A 26,245-nucleotide genomic window follows, 5' to 3' on the forward strand; every position below is an offset into this window, starting at 1 on the left:
AACCCTCAACATCCTCCATGGACCATAGTTCATCAAATTTTCAGACTAGATCCACTTGCTTCAATACATCATAACTTGTAGGCCACGTTTCATCAAATTTTCATACTGAACCCATTATCAACACTTAAGCTCAACATCAAAAATCAAACTGTAACTCATCATTGTAACATTGTCATTAATCTATGACACATCTGAATCAATCAATCACTAAAACTCAATCATCAATCTCTAACATAACTGAAACCCAATCATCTATTTCTAAATCAACCAATCATTGAAACTTCTGACACAATTGAATCAACCAATCACTGAAACCTCTGACACAACTGAATCACCCAATCATCAACAACTGAATCAACCATTCACTCAAAACCCAATCAACCGATACTTAATCAAAATTCAACCAATCAATCGGAACAGTCAGATCACTATAACCAATACATAGAACTGAACTCAGAACACTGCATCAACAACCAGAACCAACTACAACCTTAAAAATCATATGTCATAATGTTTACGCTACTTCAATGAGGACAACCTATGTGTATACGCTACTTTCCATAACTCAACCTGCATATACCTCTAAATATACTGAATCATAAATCTTCTGAACCAAAAATTGTACCAACCAAAGACATTCTGAAGGTCTACTGTATATTATAGAGTTCTAAACGGATAGCAACAAAGATCACCCTTCTTACTCAATCAATTAGTGAGTCAGACTCATTTTTCTTATACAATTAGTTTAACTTCAGATCTAATGAAGACATCATTGACAAATAGTAGTAAAACAACAACACTGATCAGATAGATCAGTCATTTCTGAACAACATGCCCTTCCTCTGCATACGCTACTTGGAAGTGTTGAATCTGCATGTATATGTGCTTTCACTGAGGCAAACCTGCATATAGATCTGCAAATGATGACTTATAACTTCGCAACTTTTCAAAACTTTAGATATACCCAGATCATAGTATTTAAAGGATAAAACATGCATTAGCACTTAGATCTAGCCTATCTATTATCAGATCATACAATGATAAGTCATTTCAGGTCTCATAATCGTGATCCAACATTGTGCATAATTATTTCAAATCTATTAGATCTCATCGATCATCAAACACTCAAGTGCATGCTTACTTCAGATCAAGCAAAGCATCAAAAACCCATAACATGCATATTTGCTTTTGATCTAACTCTTCATAAGATTTTCATCACTTGCACGTCTAGCCCTTTCATTTTATCCTCCTTATATACTCCTTATATACTTAGAGCCTTTGTCAATACCATGCACCAAAACAACACTTCGAACCTATGGTATTCTTAGACAGGATCAAGTAACCATTATTTCGTTCAATATTGTGGGTTAATACCATGGTATGGACCCTCGATATTCTTTAACCTTAATTTTCCATCCCATACGCATTTATTTTTTCTGTGAAACTGCGTGCATACGCATACACGCATTTTATTTTGTGTACCCGCGTGTATACGCAACTTGGACTAGGTTAAACATCGTATACAACTTAAAGCATTCTCTTTCCTCAATTTCTTGATTCTAATCTACAATCCTTTGTCCCATCATCTTGTTCTTCTATGCCATTACTCTGTTACCTCTGAATTGACTTGTTATAATGTGAGTTGCCATCACTTTATCATTTCTGAACTAATTCCTCTTAACTACCTTGCGTTTTGTCACATCTGTAAACAAAACTGCCATGCACTCTGTCACATCTTGTTTATATCTTTATCAAGTAGTCCATTCATCAAATAGGTTGTCATCAAGGACAACTCATCAAGTAGGTTGCCATCAAGGACAACACCTAATTTCCGTATCAAGCTTCTGATTCCAATCCGTAAACCTTTGACCCATTATTCTGTTCCATCATTCTATCACCTCTGATCTGACCTGTAGATTCGTTTAGTTACCATATATTTGCTCTGTTACAAGTGAGTTGTCATCAAGGACAACACATGCATCATAATGCCAACAAAAGTAACATTTTATAAAGTGAATTTAACTTTATTAAGTTTGGGTCACTAAAGTGATTTAAGTGGGCCCAATGTGAAATTAAGTCATGACCGTTGATCTTGAGATGGCCAAATTGAACTTAGTCATTGAGATCTAGGGTTATGGATTTTAGTCATTGAGATCTAGGGTTATGGATTTTAGTCATTAATAAGAAATTAGAGGGGGAGAGTGGAGACACGATTCTTCATGAGACTTGAAGAGTGGGAGAGAAAGGGAGAGCTAGAGAAAGTTTTGGGAGGAGAACGAGCAACCAAGAAAGGAGAGTTGGGCACAAATATCTAAGAGAGATTGGCATAATTTTCATGACACTTTCAGCAAAAAAATTAGCAATTTGTACAATGCATTTAATGTCACTTGTACAATGAAATATGGGCACATTTTTTGAGGCATAGGGCGCATAAATCAAGGTAGCAATTTTTTGGTCTGCTACTATAGTTTGTACAATAGTGGTAGAATAGTTGGGTGAGTTTTTAGGAGGTCATACACTATCAAACTGGCACTGATTTGGCACAAAATTCAGGGGATTTTTGGCATGTTTTCCTAGGGTGTTTGGCACAAAAATCGAGCGCAAACTCAATAAGATAAGTTGGCTATTAATTTAAAAAACAAAAATGTGTATTTCTCTATAAATTTTCCTTGAGCTCAATAAAATCTATTTCTCTTATTTTCCCTTTGGTGTTTTTCCAGGGTCTTTGAACCAAAAATCACCTGAAAAATCACCTGTGGTTTTTTGTGAGGTAAACACCCAAGGTGGGATTTGAACCTTGAATCTCACAATCTACATAGTACTTCACAACAAGGTCATCGCTGATTAAACTACCCCCATGGGAAAAAGTCTCGTGTTAAATTTGTGGGTCACTTGTGTTATTCTCAACAAAAATGAGTAGAGTAGGTTCATGTGTTTTAACTTTGAAAATATCATATTTATGATAGTAGCATGAAACATGTTGGATTAGGCATTAAACTTATGTGACTTCATGAACTTGAAACCCATTGGGCTTACAGTGAAATTTTCTACATAGTGCAACTAGTTGGAAATAGTGGAAATAGTATGAAAACTTAAGTGTGGTGCAAAATACTTCAGTTAATATTATGGTTGGTCATCCCTAATATTGTTTGATATGAATCAAATTTGTTTGGTGCCGTCCTCGTTAAGATAACTAAAATCAAGGATTCATTCATCATTCCCCTCTTTGCTAATCGGAAGTGTGACATCACATGCAATATTCATTATCTATACCATATTCCACATCAATAAATTCCATTCATAAGAACTAATTCTTAAAACCTGTATTCTAGCCAATGCATAATTTGTCATCCTCGGCAAAGGCACGGATGGTTTGACATATTTGATAGGAAAGGACATGTAAAACTGCGACGGTGGGAGTGTTGAAAGCTGTCTCCTCAACTACACGTGGCATGGTGCAATTCAACCGAGGCATTTTAAAACAGGTCCTAATATACCGATCGTGGTCACCGTGGCCAACAAGATTGCTGCTGTGTTCACATCGTAAATCACTTTTACTTTCTCATCATTAATAGATTTTCTTTTTCATTTCGAAAATGGCCTTTATTTTTTATTATAAATCCAGTAAAAAGGTACAGGCTGCTATATGCCGTGGTTGTTCCACGTTTTATCTGGATATTTTGTTTTGTTATTGGCATTCATTTGTCAGGCATCATGATCCATATTGGAATCGGACAAAGGCCAGACATGAGGTCTCCTGCAGTCATCAGCATATTGTCAGAAAACAGTGCTTCCAGAACTTACCAGAAAAGTAAGCTGCCGTATGCGAACACCTTATGAGAGTTGCCAAGGCCTAAACAGAGCAAATCCCAACTGAGATATAATTAAAAACAATACCGTACGAAAGTTGCCAAGGCCTAAATAGAAGAGCAAATCCTAACTGACATACAAATGGAAAGAACCAAATGACTCGTTAATTTTTGCTCCATGCCATAGTGAAGCAAATCATTGGACATCATTTGTTGAGCAAAGAAAAATATTCAAGGCCTTTTTCTTCGAGAACTTCCTTAATAGTGATTGATTGGCCAGTTTCTATGGAAAGCTGCGCTGCTACACCCATGGCTACTGATATGAGACCTTCTTGCAAGCTGGCAGTTGATACTTGATTCCTCTTTTTCCTAATAGCAGCTAGAAATTCAAGGTGTTCCAAGTAACTAGATCCATGATGCAGACCTGCATACCTGTAAAAACCAGCAAAAGCTTTGATGATGATCTTCAAGAAATAATCTTCTAAAAGGAAGCATTTATAGATGGCCCTAGAGATCCAATAATGTCAATAAAAGCGCTCAGTGAAATGCACCCAGTTCCCAATGGAATGTGTCTAACTTTAGAATAATTAACTATATTTTCACCAATGTGCAAGGTTCAATTCACCTTAGGGTTTTTGCTGGAGCCAGAATCACCTTAAGATATTGGTCAAATGTGTGGTTGCACTTAGAGAGATTATATTAAATGATCTTATCACCTCTGTGACATAAGTGGATGAAAGCCCACTCCCATTTCCTTCAAATCTAAGCCCCAAGGGTTAGCTGAAGTGATCATGAATCACATGTGACATCTCTCCCCCAAGTTGAGGAGGTCATGGGTTAGACTTCCTTGATCTCATTGGGGTTAGATGCTTGGAACTTGGGCACAAATGGTTTACCCCATTTATCATCCATGGATCACAAGTACGTACCCAAAGGGCTTTCAGTGAGGTTTTCCTTGTGGGAAAAAGAATAATTAGCCATAAAACTAGGATTGAGACCCGATTATCTCCTTGTTACATCTTGTAGACAATAGATGGTGATTCTTGCTCTGGATTACAGACATAGAATTTACTAAGTGGCAGGAATTTTAGTACATTCTAAACTCTTATAATACAAAACGCTTCATGATTCTTAAAATTGATATGCTTAATTGAATTTGACATGTTTTGAAAAATTCAACACAACATCCAAAAGAAATATTTCACTTACTTTACTCTTTTATCATGGACCTCTGTAGTCTGGACGCCTTCTCGTCCACCAACCCTGGTTCCAATACGTACAATACTCTCTGGCACAAATGCCTCACCCTGTAAACTGAAATCTGAGATATTTGCTATGAAGATTTGGTAATAGCATTCAACAGTAAGTGTATATCTCATCGTTATCTAGGAATCTTCAATACCATAAAACTAGCATTTTTGTGCAATCTCCTCAAAGCAACGATTTTAGGGGATTTAATAAGAATTATTACCTTCCCAATGTCACCAACCACGCAAACCTCCTGCTCATTTTTACCACCCTCAGCAAACATACAAAGGTCGAGCATAGCACGAGATCCATTGTCATATTCCACAATTACGTATGCATTATCAAGGATATCTGGTATCTAATTTGTAATTCCAAGGACGAGAGAGTAAATATTAGATAATCTACTTTGGCCATTCAATAACAAACATTCAGAAGGACTACTTGCAGTAATAATTTCCATTTAAGGAGGATAAAGATAAAGGAAGTCTAAAATCATGGTCTTAACAAACTAAAAAGGACAAAAATAGCAAGTGTTCTTTTTGTGAATTGTTTTCATGGGAATATCCAAATGAAAAAAACCATTACAATACAAAACATATAAAGAAACTTTTGATGATAGTAAATTATCAGCACAGAGGCAAAGTGCTAAAAATATCAATTTTCTCTTTATCAAAAGGAGAAACAGTAAGTACATGTAAATTGTTTAGTATCTTCCTTAAACACGGTAAGCTTGTGCATCAACTTAAACCACTCCTGAGGAAAGGCCGAAAGATAATGATGTTTGTCTAAATATGAACCCAAATACCATCGAAAAACATTTGGAAAATTCATTAGAGAACAGAACGAGATACTAAGGTGCACTTGCTGCTCTTTACATGACCTGGAAATTATCATCAATGTCCATCTGAGCCTCCGCTAAGGAGGAAGATCTTTTATTTCATGCTCACATTTTAGGTTTTAGAGCGAAGAGTACGATTGAGCAGTTTATTCTACAAGTCACAGCAGCTGATTTACCCCACAATGTTTGCTCTTCCTACATGGTGTCTTCCAATTATGGTCTGGTCTCCTACCAGTTCCTTTTGTCATTATTTTTCCAATTATCACAGGAAAGCATATGACAATATTAGTTGTATTATGTTAATGCCAACAATTTCTAACCTTTGCAAAGCAGATCTCCATTTGATTTGCTGTCATGCATAGTGTTGCCGCCTTAATCCACACCAGGGATCATCGTGGAGAAAGTCCTTAACTCCACTTGGTGTGGCCTTGGGGGCCAAGTTTCAAGTTGAGGCTATTACTCAATTCTCAACTCCTCACTCCAGGCTTACTCCTAGCAAAGCCAAGGGGAAGTGGACCCTAAGTTGTCTAAGGTTCAGCTAGCATCAAGCTAGCAAATTAGTTTGCTTAGGAGTTAATTACAAAATTGATACACTTCAAGATATAACAACCAAGTAAATGTACAAGTTCAATGAGCACATTAATCAATATAGATTCACAAGTATTGAAATGAGACTAGTGCCAAGGAGTAAATGTTTTGCTAAAGATTCCAAGTAAAGATACAACTTTGCAAAACAACTTGGAAAGTAGACAAAAAACCACAAGATAGATGCTTTCCAAGATAATGCTGGAAAATAACAACTTTAGCGAATGCAACAAATAAATGCAACAAATGAAACAAGTGTTCATCAACTCAAAAGAAATATTTGAATGATAAATAAAATGCTTGCGAATGAATAAGATCTATCCAAGTTAAAAGCCCAATTCCAAATATGAACACGTGAAACCAAACTTAGATGATGCTACCTTGAAATGTACCTGCTTTGTGATGTGTGATGAGATTATCTTGGTTAATTTTAGTTTAAATTAGGTTATCACTTGGAATTAGATTGATTCAAGGTCACAACATGCAAATTTAGTAAATTTCAAGTCAACTTTCCCTTCCATCATTATCCTCGTTGTGTTAAGGAAAGATGCAAGGAGGTCCAAAGGAGGAAAAGCTAAGGTTCTGCATACAACCCGTATTCTCACATGCACCCTATTTGCGAGAAGATCCAACATTGGGTGACCCAACGTGATTTAGCAAGTCAATTGTTTACCATTCCCCCAATCCCAGAATAAGAAGGCATAGGAGGGAGAAGATCCCTAACTTAAACTACAACCAACTTATATTGGAGGTAGATTGTTAAGACTGCAGTGATTGCTATGAAAGAGATGCTTGCAAAGTAAATGCCGAAATCAACAATGCTAATTATTGAAATTGTAGCAATTGAACAAAATGAGATTTGCAAAGATGATATGGAGACAAGTTAATCCTATAACTTAAAGAAAGAAAACAATTGCAAGATGAATGAGACAAATAGATTGATCAAATGAAATCAGGCAAAACCATTCAACCATTCAATATGCATAACATGTAAGATGAGATTTAGAGAAACTAAAGGTGCATGAAAATCAAGGGACAAGTGAGCCACTCAAGCAATCATTCAGAAGACACCTTCCCCAGTTGGGGAAAAGGGATGCCAAGCGGAAAATCCCCAAACTCCCAAAAGAAAAATCAATCTGTTATTAGAGTTAGGATCACTCTCATAAAATGAGGGATGAAAAATGGAGTTGGAGAAAGGCTAGAGAAAGACTTAAATGAAATCTTCTGTAAGGATAAAATGTCTTCTCCAAATCCCTAGTGTCTCACAATTAGCAAGTAACAACTAGCCACATCTTTTTTTAAGGAATCGAATGAGTTGAAGAATCAATTACAACTAAGAACAAGTTACAAGACAATATTGGATAATTCCAAGAGGTCAATTCCTCCAATGAAATCGTAAGTGAACCCTCCTCGAGGATTACAAATCTCTCCCAAAGAAGCAAGAACCTTTCCCCTTCAAGTCTGCCCGAAGGGACACTTGAAGTTTGCCCAAAAGTTACAAGTCTGGCAGAGAATCCCGTATTTCATGACAAGTCCAAGCATATTGAGATCAAATATCATTATATATGAGACATGGTGCAGAGAGGTGCAGTGAGGCTGCATCATATTTTCTTTTACGAGCAAATAGTGGATATACTCACCAAGGTTTTGCCGAAAGGAAAGTTCTAGGTCTTCAAAGAGCAACTTGGATTGATGGATGTTACCCTCTTAAGTAAGGGTCCTGACTGATCGAGGACCCTGAGCCATGCTCTTTCCCCTGTCTGAGTTCCCATGGTGAGGAATTAAGTCCTAGAGCTATTGGGGTTGAGGGAACTCTGGACAATAGTATATTTTGTGTTCCTTACCTCTTGGTAAGTTGTATCCTACCTATTGTCGAGCAATAGGATAGTCTATGATCCTTACCTCTTGGTAAGTTATATCCTGCCTATTGTCTATCTTTGGTGTTGACAGAGTATACCCCAATTGGCATCCTAACCACAAGTTCGGCTTATTGGGATAGTTTTTCCACCCATGTGGCCAATTGGTGTTGGCTACTTGAGTTAGGTGCGATCCTTGCCATTTATGGTAAGTAGTATCCAGCTCAAGTTATGGAATGTAGATGTTCTACCACTTGATTCTTAAGAGTCAAGCTGGGAAGATCAACAGAGACAATAGGATAGGTGTGATCCTTACCATTTATTGTAAGTGGTATCCTTCCTCTTGTCGCCAAGTAGTGGGATAGGCGCGATCCTTACCTTTTATGGTAAGTGGCATCCCTCCTATTGTTTGTGATCCGAAATTGAAAAAGGTATTACAGACTATGTGTGAAGTTGCTTATGCTACTTAGTGCAATGGATCGAAAAGATTATGAATAACACAGACACCTAAACAATTATAAAACACAATCAAAACACATCAACACAACCAAAATTGATAAAGAAGTTCACCAAACTTCCTGGCTACGTCTCCTGGTCCTAGCTTCCAGTGCTGACCTCTTTATTATGTCTTCAAAATGATTGTTACAGGTGTGAACTCAAAAACAGAGTCTCAACATGAATATGGATCTCACCGTTGAGTTCCGCTCGAATCTTCGAGTCGAAACGAGTATACACTCGATCGTATTGGTCACTCTGACCTCCAGACCCCCTGGAACGGTTCACAATACACTCCCCTGTCAACTTTTTTGTGTTATGGTGTTTATATAAAATTTGTATACAAATTGCAATAAACGTGGAACAATATGTTTATAATAGAAACAGACTATAAACGAAAGGACCGGTGGGCGCGGGGTGGACCCTGACCGTCCGGCCTTTCCCCAGCGTTAATCTCGAGAACAGACCATCTGACGGTTATCACGTCCCGCTCATCAAATGATCTGGACGTTTCGCACCGTTGATCTGTCCTGTGGGATCCAACAACTGTCGCGTGGTCTCGCACTCCAACTAGCACGTTTACTAATTCTCCGAAGGCACGCGAAAAAGTGGTTTTCAGGATGCTACATGTCGCCCGCTGAGTGGAATCGCGTGCTCTTGGTCGAAAACCGCTTCCTGCCTTGAAGGCACACGATAAACCATTTACCACTCTCCTGTCGGAACTCAAAGAGTTTAGCTTCTTTTTCATAACTTTATTGCGTTTGTTTTCCAGGATAACCTGCCTGCATGTTTCGGCGTGATATGTGTCGATCTCCTTGATCGGGCGATCTCTGCTCTTGATCGCTGATCCCCATCGCCTATTGTATGAACCAATCGCACACTACCACATCACCTTCTGCGCTGACATCATCAAGAACCTGTGACTCTTTCCCGGGTTGCCACATGTCCTGCTGACGTAGGCATTGACTTTTGGGCCTAAATCTTTAATTGGCTCTATTTTCCTTATCCGAACTCGGATTTGCATGATGTTTGCACCGTTGGCTTCGTATTCACGAGCACTTCAACATTATTCCATTTTCACCTGTATTTGAAGACTTTTGATGTGGAGGCTTTACTAAATCCATTTTAGATCACTCCTCCCCACTGGAAGCTTTTGGTCCACCAAAAGTTGGTTTTTAGCTATCAAGTAAGTGAGGATAAAGTTCCTTCACTTTTCCAATCTCTATCCATTGTGCTTTACTTGGATTTGTACCTTTGAGTCCAACTCGAAGATACTCAACATTCCCTCGTCACGAAGTTCTTATCCTCCTGTCAAGAACTGTGTCCTCTTGTAACTCATTGAGATACTCGAGCAACAGATCCTCAATGGAAGGTAGCTGACCTTGCTCTTCGGGATCTTCAATCAATGAAGGTTCATACAACCTCAAGTTTTCAACATTAATGACTGAATAGATTTGCATATAAGCTGGTAGATCAAGGCAGAAAGCATTTTCACCAATTTTATCAAGTATTTTGAAAGGACGATATCTAATTGGTTTGAACTTTTTACCTTCCCCTTGCAGTCTTGCTTTGCTAATGTACAACCAGACTTGATCACCAACTTGAAAACTATGCTCAACTCGATGCTTGTCATGTCGCGCCTTATACTTTGCTTGGCTTCTTTCCAGCTGTTCCTGTACTGCCTAGTGAATTTCCTGGATTTTTTCAATGAACTTGGTTTCTTTGTCCACATCATTGTGTCCATCAACTGCTATGTCTTTACCAAAGACAAAATCCAAGGGAGACTTGGGTATAAAACCAAAACAAGTCTCAAAAAGAGATCTCTAAGTAGAAGAATTTTTGCACAGTTGTACGCATGCTGCACATAACACAAATGCTCATCCCAAAGTTTGGGATGCTTGCTGCAATATTCTCGAAGCAATTGTATCACTGTCATGTTGACCACTTATGTCTGACCATCTGTTTGTGGATGAAATGTTGTGCTCTTCTTTAACTTGGTGTCCATTAACACCCATATACTTGACCAAAATTTCCCAACAAATCGAGAATCTCGATCAGATACAATAGAAATAGGTAACCCAAAATGAACCCATACATTTTGAAAGAACAACTTTACAATTTGTTCAGTTGTGACCTGTTTATTACATGGTATCAAAATACACATCTTACTGAACCTATCCACAACTACATACAAATAATCATGACCTTTTCTAGACTTTGGAAATCCCCCAACAAATTCCATGGAGACACTTTTCCAAGGACGAGAAGGAATTGGAAGTGGAGTATACAAGCCTAATTTTCTATTACTTGGCTTGCTTGTAGCACACATAGTACATCCTTTAATATATCTAGAAACTGTCTCATTCATTCATGGCCAATAACAAAACCTTTGTAATTGTGCAACTGTTTTACTTACACCAATATGACCTGATATAAGAGAAGTATGTGCTTCTCGAATTATGTTAACTCTTTCAGTTTGTGGAATGCATAACTTTCCCAAATGATATAAGAGTTTGTCCTTTATGTAATAATCCAATTCTTCTACCTGCTTTCCATGACTTAAAGTTGCATATACATCCTTAAAATATGTCTTAAGCATATTGTTCAATGTAACTTTCATGAATTACTGAATTATGCTTAAGTATTGTGGATGCATTTATAATTGGTCTTGATAACATGTCTGCAACCTTATTATGTATTCCCTTCTTATATCTGATAAGAAGATGAAATTGTTGTAGAAAACCCATCCACCTGTAATGTCTTGATTGTTGCAATTTAGTTTGTGAGTGTAAATATTGAAGTGGTTGATGATCTGTGTGTATGATTGTTTCTTTAACCATTATGTAATGTTTCCACTTTTTAACACTCTGAACTAATGCATACAATTCTTTATCAAATGTAGGATAGTTAATTACTGTTGATGCAAATGTCTCAGAATGAAATCATATAGGCTTTTGGTGCTGCATCAACACTGCTCCCATGGCATATTCACTTGCATCTGTCTCGATCTCAAATGGACGCTGAAGATCTGGTAGTGCTAGTATTGGCATTGTACTGATCCTTTCTTTCAATGTGTCGAAGGCTTTCTGTTGTTTGCCTCCCCATTGAAACACCTATTTCACACTTATCAAAGCATGTAAAGGCGCTGCAATCAATGAAAAGTTAGCAATAAACTTCCTCCAATATTGTGTTGCCCCTGAGAAACTTCTAACTTCTGTAGCAGTATTGGGTTTAGGCCAGTTTACAATGACTTCAACCTTATAGGGATCTATCTTCAATTCACCACCCCCTACAATATAACCCAAATAATTTAAAGATGTTCTACCAAATTCACATTTTGACAGTTTCACATAGAGATTTTCCCTTTTTAAAAAGTCTAAAATCTGCTTTACATGCTTTATATGTTCATCCCATGTCTTACTAAAAACAAGAATATCATCTAAATAGACTATTACAAAATCATCAATAAATAGTCTAAATACATCATTCATGACTCACATAAACATAGCAGGAGCGTTAGTTAAGCCAAAAGGCATAACCAACCATTCATAAAGTCCTTGCTTCGTCTTGAAAGCAGTTTTCCATACATCCTGTTCTGCAACTCTGATCTGATGGTAGTCGCTTCGCAAGTCTAATTTAGAAAAGTAAACTGCATCTTTTAATTGATCTAATAAATCATCAATACGAGGAAGAGGATAACGATTCTTTATTGTGATTTTATTTAGTGCTCTAAAATCAATGCACATTCTCCACGAACCGTCTTTCTTTCGCACCAACACAATAGGTGATCCGCACGGTGATGTGCTTGGTCGAATAAACCCTTTATCGAGCAACTCCTATACCTGCTTCTTTATCTCTGCATTCTCTAGAGCTAATAACCTATACATTCCAATGTTAGGTAGTGGAGCATCTTGCTGCAAATAAATTTCATGTGCTATCTCTCGCTTGGGTGGAAGCCCTTTAGGCTCTTGAAACAGAATATCATAATCGGAAACAACTTTAACTAGATCTACTTTCTATTTAGGATTACAGCCTTGGAATGCATTGGATTTATCAAGATCCTTTGCTTTTACAATCATTAGTAAAAATTGCTTACTTGAATTTACAATTCTTTTCATCTGTCCTGAATTTATGAGAGCGAAGTTATCTTTGAGTTTATGAGCCCTTACAATATATTCAATTCCATCCTTAGTGAGTTGATACTTATTTTCAGCTCGATAGAAGACATTTTTTCTATCGTACAAATATGGACTTCCTAATACAATTCCACATATGTCCAATGAAACTATATCTAACTCAACCTCATCTACAAATGTTGACCCAATAGAAAACCGAAGTTTACATTGTCTCGTAACTTGTAGCTTTGTTTTATCACACACCCAACCTAATGGATATGGCTTTTTATGAGGTTTTGTTTCTAGACCCAACTTCTTTACAATTGTTTCAAAAATCAAATTAACTTGTGACCCACTATCAAATAAAGTATCAATTTTAGTGTGCTTGGAAATGACTCTAATATGAAATAGCTCATTTCTTTTCCTCTCATTACTTTCATTATCAACAGAATGCGAAGAATTACTTGTAGATGCTTCAGAATCTTTACCTTTTATACCTGTAGCTGTAACCATTGTTTCGTCACCTGAGTCTGATCCCAAGTCCTTTTGAATAGCAGCAGCATTCTTTCGCTCTTTACTCCTGAACTTCTTAGGCTTCAATTCTGGATGCAAAGACCAGCAGTGTGCCTCATCGTGTCCTTCCTTCTTACAATGAGTGCATGAAGGTTTATCCTTCTTCACAATGTTTGTTTTCCTCTCCTTCCATTTCAGTTTCTTCTTGCCTTTATTCTTGTTCTCAATAGATTTGGATGACTTCCCAACATCTGGGTTTACATTTTTACCTCTAGCCTCTAGATGAGTTGCTTGGACTGATACATCATCTAAGCTAGTGGGATTAAACATAAGTATAGTATGCTTCAAATAACTATGAAGACCACCTATATATTTTAACAATGTTTCTGGTGAGTCCAATGATATGCCTAATGTTAAAGCTTTCTTACGAAAATCTTGAGTATAACTCTGAACACTTTGACCCTTAAATTAATGTAGTGTTTGCCAACTCATCATTGCTTGTTGCATATAAGCCAAAGGATAAAATTGTTTTTTAATGGCATAAACAAATTCATTCCAAGTTGAAATGATTTTACCATGTTTTTGGAGATTTGCTTGTGTCTTGCCTTCCCACCACACAAGTTCGATTCCTCCAAGTCGAAGGCTAGCCAGCTGGATCTTCTTCCTTTCTGAATCAACTTTTTTCACCCTGCAATATACATCAATTTGCCTTATCCAATTATCAAGCTTTTTTGCATTAAGTTCTCCATCATAAATTGGCAAGCTTTCTTTTTCTTCTTTTTAGAAGAACTAGTTTTATGAGAAGAAGACGATGATGATGACGATGATGGAGGAGATGGAGGAGGCTTTTCTCCTTTTCCTTTATCTTCTTTCTCTGGAGAGCCAAAAAGAAAAGGTTCCTCTGCTCCTTTGTCTGGTTTAGGTGATGAAGTGCCTTCACCTTTACCCTTTTTGAACTCATTATACATTTCTTCCACCATGGCACATATTGTCATGAAACTATCCAAAAAATGGGATTCTGACCCAAGTGGGGTTTCGTCTGCCATCCTTCTTCGTGAAAAGACCCTTCCAATCTCTGGATTTGCCTCAACAAGTTCACCTTGACCTCGTCCGAGCCTCAACCTAGTAAGCATTCAAATCTCCACACAAACTTGTTAAACCTCGAAAACCTTAAAAACCTTAAGCTCTAATACCACTTGATCCGAAATTGAAAAAGGTATTACAGACTATGTGTGAAGTTGCTTATGTTACTTAGTGCAATGGATCGAAAAGATTGTGAATAACACAAACACTTAAACAATTATAAAACACAATCAAAACACATCAATACAACCAAAATTGATAAAGGATTTCACCAGACTTCCTGGATACGTCTCCTAGTCCTAGCTTCCAGTGCTGACCTCTTTATTATGTCTTCAAAATGGTTGTTACAGGTGTGAGCTCAAAAATAGAGTCTCAACATGAATATGGATCTCACCGCTGTGTTCCGCTCGAATCTTCGAGTTGAAACGAGTATACACTCAACCGTACTAGTCACTCTGACCTCCAGACCCCCTGGAACGGTTCACAATACACTCCCCTATCAACTTTTCTGTGTTATGGTGTTTATATAACACGTTTAATTACAAATTGCAATAAACGTGGAACAATATGTTTATAATAGAAACAGACTATAAACGAAAGGACCGGTAGGCGTGAGGTGGACCCCAACCGTCCGGCCTTTCCCCAGCGCTGATCTCAAGAACAGACCATCTGACGGCTATCACGTCCTGCTCATTAACTGATCTGGACGTTCCGCACTGTTGATCTGTCCTGTGGAATCTGACAGCTGTCGCGTGGTCTCGCACTCCAACTAGCATGTTTACTAATTCTCCGAAGGCATGCGAGAAGGTGGTTTCCGGGATGCTACATGTCGCCCGTTGAGTGGAATCGCGTGCTCTTGGTTGAAAACCACTTCCTGCCTTGAAAGCCTATGATAAACCATTTACCGCTCTCTTGTCGAAACTCAAAGAGTTTAGCTTCTTTTTCCTAACTTTATCATGTCTGTTTTCCAGGACAACCTGCCTGCATGTTTCGACGCGATATGCGTCAATCTCCTTTGATCGAACAATCTCTGCTCTTGATCGTTGATCCCCATTGCCTGTGGTATGAACCAATTGTAGACTGCCACATCACCTTCTGCGCTGACATCATCAAGAACCTATGACTCTTTCCCGGGTTGCCACCTGTCCTGCTGACGTAGGCATTGACTTTTGGGCCTAAATCTTTAAGTGGCTCTATTTTCCTTATCCGAACTTGAATTTTCATGTTGTTTGCACCGTTGGCTTCGTATTCATGAACACTTCAACATTATTCCATTTTCACCTGTATTTGAAGACTTTTGATCTAGAGGCTTTACTGAATCCATTTTGGATCAGTTTGTAGATTCCAGGTGGTAGCAGAGCCTCCTCGATGGTGATTCTTCCGAATGGTAGCAGAGGCTCCCTGATGATGATTCTTCTGAGTAGTGGTTTCTTAGCCTCATTGGCTGAGCAGTTGATTTCATAGCCCCTTGGCTAAGCAGATGCAAATTCTTAGCCTTATGGATTAGATTTTTGGTATTGGATAGAGGATGGTAGCTTTAGCTTCCCTATGATGTCAAATTCTTCTTCTTTTAGTTTTGAGAGTGTTCAACAAAGATGAGCAGAGATGAGTAGTGCTGACATTTGATTTCATGTCAAATTCTTCTTCTTTTAGTTTCGAGAGTGTTCAACAAAGATGAGCAGAGATGAGTAGTGCTGACATTTGATTTCATGATGACGAGATATTTGAGATGGGACATATGTTGCAGTCAGTAATTTCTCCCTAGCTGAGAGGGATTGTTAATTTCGTAGCTCAGGGACAAATTCCCTCCTTTTGACAACCTTCCTCATCAAGAAAGACCCCTCCTAGCCCTTGGAAGAATTTAATTTCGTTAAGGGAAAAATGTATTTTTAAGGAGAAAACCCACATGTGCACAAAAGTACAGGTCAGCTTTAATGATCCAAAATGGATTTTGGATAGACTCCTAAGTCTAGGTGTTCCTCACAAAGGAAAAATGAAAGTCCAAGGAAGTTCCTGGAACTAGCCCCATTGCAGAGATCGTCTCATTCTGAATTTTCTGCAACTTGAATGGGCAAAAATGGACTTAGAATGCAGAAGTTATCGTTCAAAGAAGATGCCCTTTATTCCTTAGAAAAAGAGGCAAAATCCTTTAAAAATGGCCTAAAAGGCTTTATGAAGAAAATCGCATCGGAGGAGGTCCAAGGAAGACTTAAGTGAAAAGGGGAAGCACCCCCGATGGCCGATCCCCGACATATCGGGTCAGAGGCAGGCTTGTGTGTATATAACATAAGGACCGGGCCGACCGACATGCCGATCACCGATATCGATGAATCAGCATCAGTGGTAGAAAGGGCTTGAGGTGGGACCCCACGCCGAGCGATATCACGATCGCTGATATCGGCGATGCCATATGGAAAGACCCCGGGTCCATGCAATACGCAATTGCAATCAATTGCATCGCAATATCGTGTCGGAGTCATACGACGGAGCGGGGCCACATATATATATGCGCCGATGCAATCGACCAGACCCGAAAGGATTATAGATTTCGCTACATAGGTATTTGACGTCCACCATAAAGCCCTTCGTCGGATTTTCAAAGGTTTTAATGTATTTTTCAAATACAAAGCGAAAACCACGGAACGGGCATTTGCGACATGCAATAGTGGTTTAAAAGGCGGATCCGATGAAATATAACGCGGGATTCTATAATTTTTGAAGTCCGGGAATTTTATTTTTTCAATGTATTTCCCGTCTATTGGGAATTTAGCCCATATGCTTAAGCGATGCGATATTACACCTAATGTCGAACCCGAGAGGGTTATAGGGGTGATTTAATGGATTTTCAAGTCCAGAAATCATGCCCGATAATGCATTTTTCATAATTTCTCTGTGTAACGGGATTCTCCCAATTCTCGCGTTTTTGCCAGAGAAACGGCCACGATCCCTTTGTAACAGCTCCTAATCATCATACCACGTTGCAAGCAAGCGTTCTACAGGGAATGATGCATTCTACAGCCACAGAGCCGCAGAGCCAGGTGGCCAATCTAACTGACATGAAGCAGAAAAGCCGCAGAGCCGCAGAGGGAAGATGATACGCAGAGAAATGGCAGGGAAGCTGAAAAGCCAAAATAATGCCTCAAAGAAAGCAAAGTAAGAAGCAGGGAGGCAGAGAGAGCTCAATTGAGCAAAGGGAACGAAAACAAGCGGCACAGAAAGCAAAAGCTGAAGCGCAGAGCAACCAAGGGAGTCACTTGGAGTTCAAGTGGAGAACCAGAGAGTTGTACATTGTTGAGAGACAAAGAAGCCAGAGCTAAAGAGCCAGCGCCAGAGCCAGAGCCAAGAGCCAGAGCCAGAGCCGAGAGCCAGAAAGTCGAGAGCTTCAAGAGTCGGGGATAAAATGGTGTCTAAACCCATTGTTTTTGTGTAAAACCAATGGAGTTGAGCCAGGGAGCTTGTAAAAGGACTTTACCATAATCCCAGAGAGCCTAGTCGAGTTGACTAGAGCTCACGGAGACGTAGCCCAAGAGTTTTGGGTGAACTCCAAATTAATATTGTTGTTCTGTGTGTGTTATTGCTGCATTGTCTCTGCTGCTTTATTTACTATTATATGTATTTATATATTAGTTTGAGCACATTAAATTATAGCACATAAACAATTTTAATAAACAACACCAGCATACACCTTTTGTTCAAGCACATATTTAATTCTACACTGGTTAATCATAAAGACTTGGGAATAATTTAAGCTTTGGGAGTGGGAGAGGTTCTTGTAAGTTAGACAAGAAGCCTAAGTGCCCCATTTTCAGATCAGGTGGTATCGGAGCCTGAGACTGATTAACCTTAGCTTCAAAGAAGGTTATATCAGAATGCTTGATTGACAGAACAAACATTGCTTCTCTAAAAGGTGTTTAAACAGTCAGACGTTGATTGTATGCTTGTTTTGCAGACTGACTATTTTCTGAGTTTGCAGAGATAAAGGGAAAGCTATTGATAGCTCAGTCTAGGAAGGACAAGAAGGAAAGAGAGTTGAAGGCACTCTTCTTATCCCCAAGGACCTCAAGGCAATCCTTGGAGCACAAGAGGTTTGTTGCAAAAGGTTGTTAAATAAGCTCTTTATTTATCTCGTTGAAGTTTTTTTTTGTTCATTGGCATAATGACAACTTCTACAAGTGGGTCCTCAAATTTTGCATTCTTCACAAGATTCTTTGATGAAGACATGAAGCAAGAATTGTCCACCATGATGGATATGGTAAGAGAAATGTATGAGGCTAAGTTGCACGAAACGGGGAAACGGAAACGAGTTTCCGAAACGGGAAGCGATACGAAACGCGACCTCCCAAAATTTTAGAAACGGGGAAACGCAAATATATATATATATATATATATATATTAAAAATATTTAAAAATTATTATTATATATATGTGCAATCATAAAGCATTAATGATACATTATAATTTATTACATTTAAACATTAAGACTAAGATTTGGCTGTAGCTGAGCCAAATCTGCTGCTACTGAAATCTCCTGCTGAAATCTCTTTCTCTTGCTGTTGAAATCTCTCTCCTGCTACTGAAATCTACTTTTCTCACTGCTCAAAACACCCTAGCTGAAACAACTGCCAGTCTCCAAGAGAAACGACTTGCTGAATAGTGTGATGAGAGAATGAGACAAACTTCTCTTTTATAAGTTTAGAATAGGCTTCTAGAATTTACTGGAAACCTAAAAAAAAATTAAAAACAAATTAAAAAAAAAAAAAAAAAAAAAAAAACACATTACAACTGGGAAACGTGGCTTGTACGGCCGGGAAACGCGTTTCCGGCCGTACTGCCACATTTCCATTTCGGGAAACGTGGCAGTACGGCCGGAAACGCGTTTCCTGGCCGTACCAAACGTGTTTCCGCGTTTCGTACCGGTTTCCAGCCGGAAACGGGCCCCCCCCCCACGTTTCCTGCAACATAGGTATGAGGATGGAAGGAAAAGCAGCATGCTTAGAGAGCAGTTGAATTTCGTGGAGGAAGAGAAGCAGTTGCTTTCTGACAAACTGCAGGAAATGGAGAGGCAACTTCATATTGCAAATATGAACCTGAAAAGGATGCATGAGTTGGAGACAGCTCTTTGTTGCCCAAGAAGCCTTAGTCAAGTATCAGCTTGAAGAAGAGGTAAACCATTCCAGTTTGTCTTCAAATTCCTCTGATGCTTATATTGGTTCTTTTGAAAAACATACTAGAGGCATAGGTTCCAAGCTAATGTCCAAGATCGGCTATGAAGGAAAAGGCTTGGGTAGACATGCACAAGGTATTGTTGAGCCAATAATGATTGAGGAGAGGCCTAAGTATTTGGGTCTTGGCTATGGACAAGCTTATGGAGAAAGTTCCAAGGCTGCCATGAAGGCCATTGAAATAGCGCCAAGAAGGAGTTGCATTACAGAGTGTAAAGATTGTATTCAGGAGCTTGAAACATCATTTGCAGGATGCAGGTGTTCAGAAGCACACACTTGAACCAAAGAGTTGGGGAGACTCCAACAGCCTTGAAGAGATTAATGGTGTTCCAAAGGGAGCCACTTCTTCATTTGATTCACCTCCTCATGAAGGCAATAAAGGTGAAAAAGAAAGGTATAAATCTGGTTCTAAACATTTTCCTTTTGATTGTGCAAAGCATGATAAATTTCCACATATGAATGGGAAAAGAATTGCATGTTCCTTTTGTGGTTTAGATAACCATAATGTTTCTAGATGTTGGAAGAGAATGGCCACATACAGGAAACTTTTGAAGGAAAAGAAGCAAGAAGCCAAAGGTCCATTGGAAAAGGAAAATCATGTTGTCAAGAGGGTGCACATGCAGTGCACTTAATGCCATAAGCAAGGACATCTTGCTGCAAAATGTTGGACTCTGAATCCAACAATGCTTCCACAAAAGCTGAAGAAAGTGGAAAGAGAAGATGGCAGGAATGGAAAGGAAGATTCCATGAATGATGTGTCTCAGGATGATTCACATGATGATGTTGATGTGCAGACAAAGGTAGTACCTTTGAAGAGGATTGGTAAGAAACGGCTAGAGTTCTTATCCGATTAAGATTGCATGTCTATTGATGCATCTGCATTTTATTTCATTTCAACTTCGAAAGTACAATGTGCTTAAGTGAAAGTTGAAATATGAAATGCATGCATGAGCAGGAGATGCATGAACACAGGGATGTTGATGATTTCCTTGTTTTTGAACATGTATGTGTAATTAACTTGCAGGGTTGATTGCTTTGACATGCATGTGATGCCATGTTGACTTGGGAGAAGTTAACTTGGTCTCCAAATGGAGATAATGATGAAGTGTTTCATCTTTTGAAAAAGAGTCCTAATGGTCTTTTTCTACATGCTTGACTTGAAGAGTCATTTGTTTAAAGGCATGTTTTGTGGGCTTGTTATCTAGTCCATCATTTGTATGCAGATATAAGACATGGAGGTGTTCACAAGATGTGAAAATCTGTTTCTTTTGTTGAAGCAGGAGTTTAGGCCATCCAGTTGTTGTCTGTGTTTCTGTTGTTGTTAACAGTTGTTGTTGACAGCTTTTCAAACAGGTACAAATGAAAATTTTGTGGAGCAGATGTACTTGAGATTTGTTTGAGCCACCTTGGATCAATGATCAAGGCAGAAGAGTTCAAACTACCTTCTATGACCATCTCAGCAAAAGCTCTGTAGGAAGGCAAGGAGGAAGACAGTTCTTCCCAGGAAGACCAACCCATCCAAGATGGGAAGTGGTTAGAGACTTTGGTTCAGGGGCACTATGCAAGGCAAGTGTGTGGAGGCTGAAAGAGGAGGGTGAGACACTCTCATTTGTTGTTCAGATCAGTATATCAATCTTTTGGAGACCAAAAGTTATTTTAGTGGGAAAGCGTGAGCCAAAATGGATTTTGGATAAACTCCTAAGTCTAAGTGTTCCTCACAAAGGAAAAATGGAACTCCAAGGAAGTTCCTAGAACTAGCCCCATTGCAGAGATCGTCTCATTCTGAATCTGCTGCAACTTGAATGAACAAAAATGGACTTAGGATGCATAAGTTATCGCTCAAAGAAGATGCCCTTTGTTCCTTAGAAAAAGAGGCAAAATCCTTTAAAAATGGCCTAGAAGGCTTTATGAAGAAAATTGCATCAGAGGAGGTCCAAGGCAGACTTAAGTGAAAAGGGGAAGCACCCTCGATGGCCGATCCCCGACATATCAGGTCGGAGGCAGGCTTGTGTGTATATAACATAAGGACCGGGCCGAGCAATATGTCGATTGTCGATATCGGCGGATCGACATCGGCGGTAGAAAGGGCTTGAGACAGGACCCTACACTGAGCGATATCGCGATCGCCGATATTAGCGGATCACAATCGGTGATGCCATATGGAAAGACTCTGGGTCCATGCAATACGCAATTGCGATCAATCGCATCGCAATATCGCGTCGGAGTCATACAACGGAGCGGGACCACATATATATATGTGTGTGTGTGTGTGTGCTGATGCGATGTGATCGGACCCAAAAGGGTTATAGATTTCGCTACATAGGTATTTGAAGTCCACCATAAAGCCCTTCGTCGGATTTTCAAAGGTTTTAATATATTTTTCAAATACAAAGGGAAAACCACGGAACGTGCATTTGCGACATGCAATAGCGATTTAATAGGCAGACCCGATGAAATATACGGTGGGATTCTATAATTTTTGAAGTCCGGGAATTTGATTTTTCAATGTATTTCCCGTGTATTGGGAATTTAGCCCATATGCTTAAGTGATGCGATATTACGCCTAATGGCGGACCCGAGAGGGTTATAGAGGCGATTTAATGGATTTTCAGGTTTGAAAATCATGCTCGATATTGCATTTTTCAAAAATTCTCTGTGTAATGGGATTTTCCTAATTCTTGGGTTTTTGCCAGAGAAACGGCTACGATCCCTTTGTAACAGCTCCTAATCATCATACCACACTACAAGCAAGCATTCTACAGGCAATGATGCATTCTACAGCCACAGAGCCAGGTGGCCAGTCTAACTGACGAGAAACAAAAAATCCGCAGAGCCGCAGAGGGAAGATGATACGCAAAGAAACAACAGGGAAGCTGAAAAACCAAAATAATGCCTCAAAGAAAGCAAAGCAAGAAGCAGGGAGGCAGAGAGAGCTCAATTGAGCAAAGGGAATGAAAACAAGCGGCGCAGAAAGCAAAAGCTGAAGCGCAAAGCAGCAAAGGGAGTCACTTGGAGTTCAAGTGGAGAACCAAAGACATCACTGAGAGCTGAAGAGCTAGTGCCAAAGCTAGAGCCAAGAGCCAAAGCCAAGAGGCAGAGCGAGAGCCGAGAGCCAGAAAGCCGAGAGCTTCAAGAGTCGGGGATAAAATGGTGTCTAAACCCATTGTTTCTGTGTAAAACTAATGGAGTTGGGCCAAGGAGCTTGTAAAAGGACTCTACCATAATCCCAGAGAGCCTAGTCGAGTTGACTAGAGCTCACGGAGATGTAGCCCAAGAGTTTTGGGTGAACTCAAAATCAATATTGTTGGTCTATGTGTGTTATTGATGCATTGTCTTTGTTGCTTTATTTACTGTTATATGTATTTATATATCAGTTTGAGCACATTAAATTACAACAAAAACAGTTTTAATAAACAACACTAGCATACACCTTCTGTTCAAGCACATATTTAATCCTGCACTATTTAATCATAAAGACTTGGGAATAATTTAAGCTTTGGGAGTGGGAGAGGTTCTTGTAAGTTAGACAAGAAGCCTAAGTGCTCCATTTTCAGATCATTTAAAGAGAAATTGGGCACCCTTGGAAGCATATAAATACAAGTCAATTCAACCTCATTTGGATATCATCATCAAGCATCTTCTTCTCTCTCTTCTTTGGATTGGTTCATACAAGCCTGAAATTGGTTCGTACAAGTCTGATATTGTAGATTCCGAGCTCACATGTGCAAAAATCAGAAATTGATTTGGAGCCGCAGGGTTTGAACGAGGAAATCTCAACTACAGTCGCTCGCTTGATAGAATGCTCCCTATGGCTAGTACAACCGCACTGATGGTCATTAGCTCCCTGTGGTTGTGACCTGAGATATTTTTGACTATTGACCGTAGACTTGGATCAGTTTTGGTGACTTTGATCAGATTTGTCTGTTGGGTTCATCTCTTGGATATTGTTTGTTTGGTTTTGCTGGATAGTCAAAGGATTGACTTTAACTTTTGATTGGTGAATTGGAACTTTGTACTCTCTTTGTTGAACATTTTATGACAATCTAATAAGAAAAAGAATTTGAAAGGGTTTTCCCCCTTGTGGGGTTTTTCCCTAGTCTTTAACTAATCCTGGTCTCTCTTGTTAGTGCTCTTGATTTGTCTTCTACTGTCATTGTATTTATTGTTCTATCTACAATTGTTGTTGACCATTGGAATATTGAATTGTTTTTTAAAGACTTCTAATTAAATATAAGAATTGGGCTAAAGTGATTGTAACAACATAGAACAATGGAAAATTATCAATGCACCCTCCCAACCAATAAACCACATGATCATCATCATAATGGTGAATTTGTTAAAATCAAGGTTGTGGGGGAGCACCTCCCTCCCCCCTCGATCCCGCTCCCAATCTGCGCTCCAGTCGAAAGCAACTCAGGAGCGGGTCAGGAGCGCAAAACGCTCCTTGGTTTTTTTGGGATCAATGGAGGGAGCATCACTCCAGTTGCTCCAGGAACGATTTTTCCAACCGAGAAGCGATCGCTCCCGACCACTCCCCGGTTGGAAAAATCGCTCCCGACCGGTGGACAGCGACACCCTCGTGGCCGAGAGAGAGGCGACAACGGCGTGGAGAGAGGGAGGGGGGGAATAAATAAACCCTCTCCCTCTCATTATTCACTTCATCCTAAGTGAGAGAGAACAAGAGAGTTTGGAGAGCAAGAGAGAGTTTGGAGCAAGGAAAGGAGCTTGGTGAGAGAGGAGCTTGAAGGAGTTTGAAGAGCTTGCAAGGGGAGATTGGAAGCCAAAGATGTAGGATCTACACTCTAATCTAGCAACTTTTTTATGTTCATTCCTAAATAAATAAATAAATTTTTCCTCTATTTCCCATTCCATTTTTTTGCAGATTCAAAACTTCAAATTTCAAACATCATGGTTATATTGCTTGCCATTTTCTTCTTCTTGGTTCCTTTTTTTTACTATTATAGTGTTGGAGAGTAGAAAAAGGAGGGTTGAACATGAAGAAGGGTTATAGTGGATTTGATGAAAACCCGGAGAAGAGTACCTTGGTGAGGAGGAGTTGGAGGAGAGTGAACATGATTCAGCACAAAAAACTAAACAAGACCAAACTCCATTGTGGAAATATGTTACTAGGCTTGAAGCACGGAAAGTGGGTGGAACCACTAAACTCATTGCCCTCGTTGCAACAAAAGTTACTCAGGTTCATACACACATGCCAGAAAGCACCTCTGTGGGAAAAGGCCATGGGATGGAGATAAACAAATAGGAATCAAAACTTGTACTGGTGTGTCAGCAGTAGAGAGAGCCAAATACATAAGGGAAGAGGAGGAAGCCCAATACAAATCTAATAGATCAAAGGGTTTCTTTGAACCAAGCTCACAATCACATGCACAAAGAACTACTTCAGCATCCTCCTATGGCAGTGGATATGGAGGCACAAGGTCACCAAACATCTCTTTAAGGCGTAGAACCATATCAGATTTCCTTGATGAAGGGTGTAGGAATGATGTGGATTCAAAAGTTTACCGGTTTCTCTATGCATGTGGGATACCATTCAATGTTCTTCGCTCCCTTATTGGCATGAAATGGTTTTTGCCATAAATGATGCCCCTAAAGGATACAAAAGCCCTGGGTATGACAAGGCTCGAACCGTTGGACTTGACCATGAAAAAGCAAAAATATCACATTCTTTGAGTAGAATGACAAATTCATGGATTGAGCATGGGGTGTCCATTGTATCTGATGGATGGACAAATGTAAAAGGCAAGACATTGATAAGTGTTCTTGTTGTGTCTATATTAGTGGTGCCATCTTTCTTTCAGCATATGATTACTCCGACAAGTTCAAGACCGACATCAACATTGCAGAACCATTACTTGAAACAATTGAACGTATTGGGCCATACAATGTCATCCAAGTCATCATTGATAATGTTGTTAATTGTAAGGCAGGCGGAGCAATTATTGAGGATAAATAGCCCAACATATTTTAGTCTGGGTGTTTGGTTCACACAATGAGCCTTTTGATGCATGATATTATTAAGAAAAAAAACCATCAATACAAATGAATTGGTAATTTGTACAAGAGAGGCAAACAAATGATAAAATTTATTACAAATCATAGCAATACCCATGGGTTTTTCCACAGTCACTCAAGATTGGAGTTGTTGAAGATTGCGAAGACTAGATTTGCTAGCTATTACCTCACCTTCAGGCACCTTTTGAAGGTAAGAGAGTCATTGGCTAGCATGGTATCAAGTCCACACTGGCAGGTATTAATGGAAAGGGCTACAAATGCAGCTGACAAGCAAGGTTTTGAACAGGTGGAGGAGACCGCTCTTGATGGTCAGTTTTGGCCCTTGGGCACATGTGAGGCAAGTATTGGAATTCACCAAGCCCATTTATCGCATGATTTGTTTTGCAAATACAGATAAACTAGTGATTGGGGAGGTGTATGAACAGATGGATACCATGTTGGGGCAAAT

General features: G+C 39.2%; 1 protein-coding gene across 5 annotated transcripts in view; it reads right to left on the reverse strand.

Annotated features, from left to right (window-relative positions):
- Positions 1-3,817: 3,817 nt before the first annotated feature.
- Positions 3,818-26,245, reverse strand: part of LOC149258832 (Oxidoreductase family protein) — a 112,453-nt gene continuing 90,025 nt past the window's right edge. For all 5 annotated transcript variants that reach the window (XM_089416507.1, XM_089416498.1, XM_089416485.1 and 2 more), the window contains 3 exons: positions 5,281-5,415; positions 5,019-5,116; positions 3,818-4,241 (listed from right to left, as the gene is read on the reverse strand). In XM_089416507.1, coding sequence (XP_089272633.1) covers positions 4,016-4,241; positions 5,019-5,116; positions 5,281-5,415 — 459 coding nt within the window. In that variant the 3' untranslated portion in view covers positions 3,818-4,015. The remainder of the gene's footprint in view (positions 4,242-5,018; positions 5,117-5,280; positions 5,416-26,245) is intronic.

The sequence above is a fragment of the Pinus tabuliformis genome, chromosome 6, assembly GCF_031772625.1.
Source record: "Pinus tabuliformis cultivar Carrire ecotype Pingquan chromosome 6, CPIR1, whole genome shotgun sequence".
In the NCBI taxonomy this organism is placed as follows: domain Eukaryota; kingdom Viridiplantae; phylum Streptophyta; class Pinopsida; order Pinales; family Pinaceae; genus Pinus; species Pinus tabuliformis.